General features: G+C 54.7%; 1 protein-coding gene across 3 annotated transcripts; it reads left to right on the forward strand.

The window, feature by feature from the left end:
- Nucleotides 1-834: 834 nt before the first annotated feature.
- On the forward strand, nt 835-9513 carry DAO (D-amino acid oxidase). Of its 3 annotated transcripts, none has more exons than XM_064726469.1 (11): nt 835-941; nt 2467-2700; nt 2830-2944; nt 3335-3411; nt 3818-3883; nt 4213-4267; nt 4703-4807; nt 5272-5354; nt 6791-6908; nt 7466-7564; nt 7869-9513. In XM_064726469.1, the coding sequence occupies exons 2-11, from the start codon at nt 2507-2509 to the stop codon at nt 8001-8003; spliced, it is 1047 nt and encodes a 348-aa protein (XP_064582539.1). In that variant the 5' UTR covers nt 835-941; nt 2467-2506; the 3' UTR covers nt 8004-9513. The 3 variants fall into 3 exon arrangements, with proteins under 3 accessions (XP_064582539.1, XP_064582540.1, XP_064582541.1); XM_064726470.1 differs by having other exon boundaries at nt 7469-7564; nt 7869-8130; XM_064726471.1 differs by lacking the exons at nt 6791-6908; nt 7466-7564; nt 7869-9513 and adding an exon at nt 5997-6144.
- The last annotated feature ends 306 nt before the right edge of the window (nt 9514-9819 follow it).

The raw sequence follows: 9819 nt of genomic DNA on the forward strand, positions 1-9819 counted from the left end.
ATGGGAGGAGCTTCCATCGATGGGCGTGGCTCATTTGCGGGGATGGGCGGGGCTTGTTATGGAGGGCGTGGCTTCCCTGCCCATCCCACCCCCAATATCCCATTCCATGGCAGGGACACCTTCCACTATCCCAGGTTGATCCAAACCCCGTGCGACCGGGCCTGGGACACTTTCAGGGATGAGGCAGCCACAGCTTCTCTAGGCAGCCTGAGCCAGGGCCTGCCCAGCCTCACAGGGAGGAATTTCTTCCCAATATCCCATCTAACCCTGCCTCTGGCAGTGGGAAGCCATACCCCCTTGTCCTGTCACTCCAGGCCCTTGTAAATAGTCACTCTCCATTTTTCTATCCGGCTGCCTTCAGGTACTGGAAGGCCACAATTAGGTCCCTTCAATGCCTTCTCTTTTCCAGGCTGAACAATCCCAATGCACTCAGCCTCTCTTCCTACTCAAAAACTGAGCCAGAAGCACTCAATTTATCCAAATCCCACAGGAATTTTGTGTTCAAAAAGCAACTGGATGTGACATTAGTGCTGTGGTCTAGTTGACAAGATGGTGATCAGTCAAAGGTTGACCTCAGTCCTCTTGTCCAATCTAAGGGGTTCTGCAAATCCACATCCCGGGAAGTCACAGAATCACTGCTGCTGGAAAAGACCTCCAGGACCATGCCCATAAACACATCCCTGTGTCCTGGTGTGCCAGTGCTCACCATGGAGACAAGAGGCAGGGGTGGCACTTTGCCATGGATGGTGGTGACCCCGTTTTCCATGACTCTGGGGCCTCCTGCCAGTGGCATCACGTGGCGACTCCACCTCCCAGAGCGAGAGCAGACTTTGGTCCTGTTGTCCTGGACACTCAGACCTTGCCCTGCTGAGCTGCAACAACTCTGACTCTGAAGCCTCTGGACACGGCACTGACAGCTCCAGGGACCCCACACTCTGCAGGTAAACTGGTGGAAAATGTGCATTCCCATTATTTTTTGGCAGATCCTCCTCAGCTGGTGCTGCAGGGGCAGCTGGGGCGAGTCCCTGTCCCTGGTGGAGGAGGTGACCCTGGATCCTGAGGGTTATAAAACCATGGCAGATGGGAAGCAGCTCCCACTGTGCCGTTCCAATGACTCATCCCTCCATCCTGGCAAATGTCACCCCCCCTGTTGTCACAGCAGAGATGCTGGACTTCACCTTGGCCAAAAAAAAAACAACCTGTAGGCTGGAATTTATTCCTGCTCCCAGAACCAGCCAAGGATCTTCACTCCCAACTCTTCCCCAAACTGGTTTTTGTCCACTCCCTGCACAGGAGTGACCACAGGGCTTTTCCAAGGCAGGAAAGTGCTGTCAGGAGGGAACCAAAGGATGGAGAGGGGCTGCAGCTGTGTTCAGTTCTGGCCCCTCAGTTTGGGGAGGACATTGAGACTCCAGAGGGGCCTGGAACACAAACCCTGTGAGGAACCATTGAGGGAGCTGGGGGTGCTCAGCCTGGAGAAAAGGAGACTCAGAGGTGACCTTGTCACTCTCTACAACTCCCTGAAAGATGGTTTTAGTATGATGGGGTTGGGCTCTTTCTCCAGGAACTGACAGAACCACAGTCTCAAGCTGCACCAAGGGAAATACAGGTTGGATATTAGGAAAAAGTTTTTTATGGAAAGAGTGATAAAGTTCTGGAATGGCTGCCCATTCCAGAGTCCCCATCCCTGGGTGTGTTTACCAAAGCCCGGATGTGGCACTGGGTGCCAGGGTTGAGTTGAGGTGTTGGGGCTGGGCTGGACTCGATGACCTTGAAGGTCTCTTCCAACCCAGTGATTCTGTGATTGTGTGAATTCTGAGATTCTGTGAATTCTGGGATTCTGTGATTCTGTGATTTGCACCCCGAATTTACCCACAGCCACCCTCCCAGCTGTGCCTGGAAGGGTTTGGGGTGGTGGCTCCTGAGCAGCCCTGTGGGTGACAGTGGTGTGAGGATCCAACCTTGCACCCATCACAGCTGGCATTGCTCCCTGGGAAACAACTGCTGCTTCCCATCTTTTTTATCCATGCCCACCTCATGCCTCCAGCCCATGCCAGTGGCTGGGAAGGATTGTGAGCTGCTCAGAGCAGGGTTGGGTCACTGGGAGTGGAGGGTTCACCGTGTCCCTTGGCAGATGGAGCTGTGGTGGGTGCTCCAGCATCTCCCTGCCTGCTCAGCCTGTGGCTGGTGGGACACAGAGGAAGATCCCTGGGGCAGGACACACCTGGAGCTCCTTATGCCAGCAGTGCAGCCATGCCAGCCACGCTGCAGCTTTTCTGCTGGCACATCCAGGAGTGGAGACACTGTGAGGAACCACAACCCCCCATCCATGATTCCTGGATCAGAGCTTGAGGAGGGCTGGGAGGCTTTACAAGAATGACCCACGAGGACCTCAGCCCTTCCCTGCTGCTCTGGCAGTGCAGCTGAGCTCCTGCAGGAGCTGATGTTCCCCCGTGGTGTCCCCAGCTTGTCCCGCAGCCCCAGCCGTGCCCTCGGAGCCGCAGCCATGCGTGTAGCCGTCATCGGGGCCGGGGTGATCGGGCTCTCCAGCGCCCTGTGCATCCAGGAGCAGTTCCAGAGCCTGCTGCCCTCGCTGCAGCTGGAGATCTACGCCGACCGCTTCACCCCCCACACCACCAGCGACGGGGCAGCCGGGCTGTGGCAGCCCTACGTGAGTGACCGCGGCATCCTGCAGGAGACGTAAGGCAGCAGCAGCAGGAGGATGAGGAGGATGAGGATGGTCCCTGTCCCTCTCCCCGTGTGCCATGAGCTGCTCTGGCACAGCTCCATGGGGCTGGCAGAGCCACCACTGTCCCATTCTCACCCCAGGCTCTGGAATAAAGAGACGTTCGATCACCTCCTCGGGCAGCTGCACTCCCCAGCAGCCAAGGACATGGGACTTTTCCTCATTTCTGGCTACAACCTGTTCAGGGAGCCACCGCCGGTAAGGAAGGAGCAGGTCACAGCCTGGGCTGGGGAGGATCCCAGGGGCTGTGCTTCTTCCAGCCAGCCCTTCCCAATATTTCCAAATTTGCCTTGAGACGTGGTGTTTTCTGTGCTCCCGAAGCAATATTGGTGCGAGGATCCAATAGAGCCTGTCCAGCTGTGCTGGCAGCTGCACATCCAGCTGTGTCCCTCTGGGATGGGCTGTGTCCCATGGGAGGTGTCTCATGATCCCCCCAGGGCTCCTGTCCCACGGTGATCCCAGCTCATTGATGATCTCAGGACATTATTTCCCAGTTCATTAATGATCTCAGGACATTATTTCCCAGCTCATTAATGATTTCAGGACATTATTCCCGGCTCATTAATGATCTCAGCTCTTTCTCTTCAGGACCCATCCTGGAAGAACGTTGTCCTGGGATTCAGGCACTTGACACCAAAAGAACTGGAACTCTTCCCTGGTTACAGGTATTTTTCAGTTTGGTTTTTGGAGACTCAGGTAGGACAGTCCTGGATACCTCCTCAATACAGCCCTGGCAGGATGAAGTGGGACAAGGAACTGCAGATGTAGAAATGTCCTCACTTCTTTAAAAATGCTTCCCTTCAAATAAGTAAGAAACAGCTCAAATAGCCAATAAAGCAGCAACCCAGCACAGATACCCTTCCAGCTCTTCTCTTACTGAGAGGAGCCAAATGCCAAAATAGGGGAGGAAAACCAGAAAGTGTTTTATGCTGTAAAGAGGGAGGGAAAATCATGCACTCATGTGAGGAGGGTCCCAGGGGGAATTGGGGTCCCAGACCCACAGTGTCTGTCAGGAATGCTGGGGCAGGAGGCTCCTGCAGGTGCTCACAGCCTCCTCTCCTCCTCTTTCAGCCATGGCTGGTTCAACACGGCGCTGATGCTGGAGGGCAGGAGTTACCTGCCCTGGCTCACCAACAGGTGAGTGCAGCTGCTCCTGCTTCCTCTGGCTGCAGGTGTGGATTTTCATCCTGCACATCAGGATAGGGTGGGTAGAGGTGCATCCCTGGGAAGAGACTCTGGAATTCCTGTTCAATGCCCCAGTGGGGTAACACATTAACAGTGAGCCCAGGAGTGCAATTTTTGCATGACAAAAATCAAAGTAATGGGATACTTGGAGCTGTATCCAAGTGCTTTTGGAAGAATTTGGGGTTTGATTTTATTCCTGTAATTTCTAATGCTGAGCAGGGGTCCTGGTATTGAACATTTCCTTTTAATTTGCCAGTAACAAATGAACTTTTGCTTCCCAGGCTGATGCAGAGGGGAGTGAAGTTTTTCCATAAGAAGGTTGAGTCTTTCCAGGAGGTGAGTGGGGATGTGGAGCCAGGGCAGAGGGCACAGCCCCATCCCAGAGGGGAGAAGCAGCATCCAGCAGGCAGGGGCTGCTCTGGGATATTCCTTGGCATGAGTGATGGGACAGCGAACAGCAGCAAGACTATGCCAAAATCCAGGAAATAAATTCTACCAGGAAAGATAAAAGGTTTTGGGTATTGAGGGATGGCTGACAGAGGATGGGGTGGAGCATTTATTCAGCATGGATTGGCAGCTTTCCCTGGAATGGCTTGGTGGCACACATGGGATGTCAGCAGGAGCTGGCTGGGGAAGAAGCTGTGCCCTGGATCTGCCCCTTATGCTTTATCCATTTCCTGACTGTTGGAAAGAGCACTTGGCTGGTTTGGAAGCAGGAATGTTGTGCCTCTGTGGAACATAATCCCTGTGTGCTGCTCCCTCTCTCCTCAGCTGTTCTCCCAGGGTGTGGATGTGGTGCTGAACTGCAGTGGGATGCGCTCAGGGGACCTGCAGCCCGACCCAGAGCTGCAGCCTGGCCGGGGCCAGATCATCAGGGTGAGCTGGGGCAGGCCTGGGGCTCCCCAAAAACCCATCTGTACCACGAGGAGTGGCTGGGGAGAACCACGGGCTTGTGGCTGGGTCCACACTGGGATCAGGCCCTGATTCCCAGCACACACTGCTCATGTGGAACCAACAGATCCCATTCCTGGTCCAGCTCTGGGAATGCCCTCAGCCTCCAGCCTGTTTCTCCATAGGGTGAGGGCTGGGGGAGCTCAGAGGCACAATGCTGATAATAAAATGACAAAATCTTTGGGGGAAGGTGGTGATTATTTGGAGAAACACAGGTGAGTAAAAGCTCCTCCCTGCCTGCACTCCTGTTTTCCCATCTTCCTAGGGAAGCCAGCACAGGGAACACCGAGCTGAGGGAGAGTCCCATATCTGGATCCTCACATCCCTCCTGCTGTCCCCTGAGCCTGGCACCCACTCTCCAGCTCTGATTTCCTCCCTTCATCTCCCAGGTGCTGGCCCCGTGGGTGAAGCATTTCATCATCACTCACGACCTGAAATCCGGGATCTACAACTCGCCCTACGTCATCCCAGGGTAGGTGCCCAGGGCTGGCTGGCACCAGTGACATTCCTCTGCCACTGTCCCCAAAGCCTGGGCTGGGACATGGCTCCTGCTGTGTCTGCCAGGCCTGGCTTCACCCCTGGTGCTGTTCTTGCTGTGTGGGAGGGGAGCAGAAGGACGTGGGCAGCAAAGCGAGGGAGCTCCCAGTCAGCACAGAGAGCACCCAGCACCACAGTGCTCCCATGTCCTTTCCCAAGGATCAGATCCCACCAAGGCAAACTCCACCCTGGCCAAGTCCCCAAACAGCCAAACACTGACAGTGGAGTGGATATTTTGGGGGAGAAGTTCTGTTTTCACATCTTTATCATCAATGGTGTGGACCAAACTGTGGTGCAGCAGCTCAGGGTGGGGAAAGGCACTCTTGATCCATGCTCCCATAAAAACAGGGCAGGAATTCTTTTACTTCAACAGAAATTCCCTGAGAAAACTCAGCCTGGGGGCACTGTCCTCTGAGCTGCTGGTGAGCCTGAGGGCATCTCAGTGGGTTTATCATGGAATATCCTGAGCTGGAAGGGACCACAAGGATGGAATCCAGCTCCTGGCTCTGCCCAGAGCGCTACACCATGGGATAAATAAATCCATCTGCTGTTCATCCCAGCTCTGCTTCCTCCCAAGGGCCTGCAGTGACCCTGCTCTGGCAGTGAAGAGGGGTCTTTAAGCTGGAATTTGAATGCTGCATCTCTGGCACTTCCTATTGTCCTCACATTTCAGGCTCAGGCAGTAAGCCAGGATGCAAAGAGGAGCTTTGCAGGTTCACAGCCCTCATGCAGCACATTCTGAGTGATTCCTGATCACAGTCCCAGATGAATTCCTCTGCCTGTGCTTGTTTTAGCTGGAGCTGTCAGGGCTGACCCCAAAGGAAGATCTGGATCCCATTCTCATGTGAGGGCACCCCTTCCCTGCTGGACAGCTCAGCCCTGGAGGGTCCCTCCTTTTGCTTTTGTGCTTCCCAATGATCAAGCAAGGTTTTGGAAGGGTCCAGCCATAGAGACACCTGCAGGCCCCCTCAGCCTTAACCTGCCTCTTGTTCTCTGTTAATCCACAGGAGTTTGGGGCAGCAGAAGCAGCACCAATCTCTGTGTTCCCCTCCAGATCCATCCTGCTCCTCCCAGCTCTTCCTGAGCCAGGCAGGGGCAGACCTGTTTGATAAGGATGGAATTACCTGTCTGCTTTGCCCAGACAAAGAAGGGCTGACAGGATTTAATGAGTGACTTGCTCACGAGCAGACCTGCAGGCTCCTCTCCCTGCCTGCTCCACGTGGGAGTTTCTCCCACAGGAATATTTTGCAGGCTCAGGGTGTAGCAGGATCCATCACCACACTCACACAGTGTCCCTCCACGTGGTGGCCCCACAGGGGACAGCTGGGGACAAGCCACCACCCTGTGTGTCTCCTTTGGCTCCTGGTGCAGGAGCGAGTTCACAGTCCTGGGAGGGGTTTACCAGCACGGAAACTGGAGTGAGGAGAACAGTGCCAAGGACCACAAATCCATCTGGGACAGCTGCTGCCAGCTGCTGCCAGCTCTCCAGGTGGGTGACCCGACTGCCAGCATGGGGCACAGGGAGCTGGGGGGGGCTCAGGATGCAGGAATGAGTGCTGGGACAAAGCACAGGAGCTGTTCCCATGAGTCAGGGTTGCTGTGTGTCCATCACCAGGGTTTCTGCGTGTCCATCATGGACACCCAGGGCTCTTCCACCTGCCTGAGGGACAGGCAGGGCTGGGGCTGGCACTGAGACCAGGTTTGTAGGGATAATAATTACTCATGTATAGAACCAGAGCTTTGGGAGGCTCCAGCCCTTTGTCCCCACACCTTTAGAGAAGGGTTCTGTGGGGTGAAGCTGGGTTGTGTCCACTCCCAGTGCTGCTGTTATTCCCTGGATTAGCAGGAAAGGTGCTGTGGGGCTTTGGCACAGGGATTTGCCTCAGCTCCAGGCTGGCACTGCTATCCCAAATTGTTCTGCCTGGAGCTGCTGCAGGATGGGGAAGTTCCTGTTCCTGCTCACCTCAGGGCTCAGCTGGTGCTGTGAGGTTTGGCCGGTGGGATTCCAAGGAATGCTGTGCAGTGCTGACGTGCTTTTGCTTCCAGAAGGCAAAGATCGTCGGGGAGTGGAGCGGGCTGAGACCAGCACGGCCCTCGGTGCGCCTGGAGAGGGAGAGCATCCGGCTGGGGAATCGCCAGGCAGAGGTACCCGCCCAGTGTAATTAATCACCGTGTTAATTGTGCCTGGGGCAGCGATAAACAAGCTCTGTTCCTCTGATCATCCCTCTCTCCATCTCCCCACCATCAGCGAGGGAATCTTTGAGCCCAGGCATAAATGTCAGAGACACTCAAACAAATGATTGATGTCCTGCCCCATCCCTGGAAGTGCTCAGGGATCTGTTGGAGCAACCTGGGCTTGTAGGAGACGTCCCTGCCCACAGCAGGGGATGGGACAAGAAGGGCTTTGAGATTCCCCAGCCCATGCTGGGATTCTGTGCTTCTCCCCCAGGTGATTCACAACTACGGGCACGGCGGCTTTGGGCTCACCATCCACTGGGGCTGTGCCATGGCAGCAGCTCGGCTCTTTGGGACCATCCTGCAGGAGAAGCAGCAGCTGGGCACCCCCCCAGGGCCCCGCTTGTGAGCTCCTGCTCCCCTGGAATGAGTGACAAAAGTGGCTTAGGAATCACAGCAGAAGGATGGGAACAGCGCAGGGATCCACACATGAGCTGCTCACCCAGCTCTGGCTCTCAGAGTCTCATTTCCATTTTCCAGATGGCTCCACTCCCTCCACACCCTGCCTGGAGGAAAGGCTTTCAAATATGGACTAATCACCCGTGGCAAAGTGCACTGAGGGCTGTCTGGGGTCAGGCTGGGTTCAGCTGAACCCTGCACAGCCCTGCAGTTCATCTGCACCAGGGGACGGGATCTGAAACAGAGCTGGGGACACCTGAGGTCTCTGCTGGCTGCTCCAACACCCCAGGGTGTAATTAGATTTACAGGCTCCCCCCCAGGAGGCAAAAGCTCCTTAGTAGGAAGAAGCTCTGAGGCTCCCAGGGAAGGAGCAGCAGCTCTGGGAGCACGTGCCTGGCTCACTCCAGTTCCCCTCACATTCCTGCCAGGACAAAGCTCGGGCCACAGCACCTGCTTAGTGTAGCTGGCACCAGACAGCAGCACTTGCCTAAAATGGCCTTTCCAAACGATGTTTTAGCAACAAAAGCAACTTGTTCCAGCCCTGTGGGCTTGCCAGGCTCTATATATAGCAGAGAGCATAAGAAAATAGCTCTTCTTGTCCCTAAAACTCCCACGGGCCCCTCAGCTTCCCATTTCTCCCAGCTTGGAGAGAGGGCCTGGCTTGGGGAAGGTTGTGCTTCTCAGAGGAGGAGCAGGACTTTTTGGGGTGATCAGCGATGCTTTTGGGGACCCAACACACTGTTCTGAAGATACAGCCTGGCTGAGCTTTCTCTTCCACGTGTCTTTCCTGCTTTACAAACCAATCCTAGGCAGGATGGTGAGGAAGCCTCAGATCCAAAGGCTGTGGTGAGCCCAGCACAGTGCCTGGCTCGCTCTCCTGTGTGGATAAGCCAAGTGCTCCTTACTCATCCGTGGTGCAGCTCCTGTCTCCTGCTGACTCTGTGTGCCAGGAATAGCTCAGCAGCGTGGGCACCTCCCTGCTGGGCTTAGCAGACACAGCTGGGCTGGGGAAATTGGGAGCCACTGCCCAAAGCGTTCCCAGCTTCCCTGGAAATGCTGCAGTCTCTGGGTAAAGTCAGGAAAACAAAGGCTGGAGGAAATTCCCTGCTGATTAATGCTGAACTCAAGGGTCTGTGATGCCACCTCAGGAAAAGCCATTCAGGGGAACTGGATCCCTTCATTTATTCCAAATATGAGACATCCAGGAGCTCATTCTCTGCTGTAAATCCAGCCCCACTTTGGTGATTTTGGGAAAATTCCACTGGACAAGCAGGGGTGTAGGAAATCACTGTACACCTGATTCTTTGATCTCAGAGCCTGCAGGAGCCCTGTGATCCCACGTGGCCTCTGGGCAAACAGGAATGAGCTGATCTGCAATTTCATTTGCAGGTTAACTCTGTTTGTTTTCTAAAGGCCTCAATTTAATCTGTGTGACCAATAAAGGGAATGTTCAGACCTCTTGTGCATGGTGGTTCTTCCTCTCAGTGATGGCACAGGAAGGGCCTCAAGTGCTGATTCCACAGAGATGTCCCAGGAGATCATCATTCCATGCCTCCACACACATTTTTCCTAAATATTTCATCCTGGAGGAGTAGGAGTCATCACTCCAGATTCCAAGCAGACCAGGAATCCTGGAATATCATCCTGTGAAGATCTCTGGTTGCTGAGAGTGCCCATGGCATTAAGAACTAACAGAAATCACAGAATTGTGGATTTGGATGGAAAAGGACCTTGAAGATCATCCAGTCCAGGGTAGGAACACCTTC

The sequence above is a fragment of the Zonotrichia leucophrys genome, chromosome 15, assembly GCF_028769735.1.
Source record: "Zonotrichia leucophrys gambelii isolate GWCS_2022_RI chromosome 15, RI_Zleu_2.0, whole genome shotgun sequence".
Classification (NCBI taxonomy): Eukaryota; Metazoa; Chordata; class Aves; order Passeriformes; family Passerellidae; genus Zonotrichia; species Zonotrichia leucophrys.

What these genes read in the sequence shown, in the direction of transcription:
- DAO (XM_064726469.1), top strand. Translation starts at nt 2,507, where the DNA reads ATGCGTGTAGCCGTCATCGGGGCCGGGGTGATCGGGCTCTCCAGCGCC. An exon ending in GCCGGGGCCAGATCATCAGG is followed by an intron (nt 4,808 to 5,271) that starts GTGAGCTGGGGC and finishes TTCATCTCCCAG; the next exon opens with GTGCTGGCCCCGTGGGTGAA. An exon ending in AGCTGCTGCCAGCTCTCCAG is followed by an intron (nt 6,909 to 7,465) that starts GTGGGTGACCCG and finishes TTTTGCTTCCAG; the next exon opens with AAGGCAAAGATCGTCGGGGA.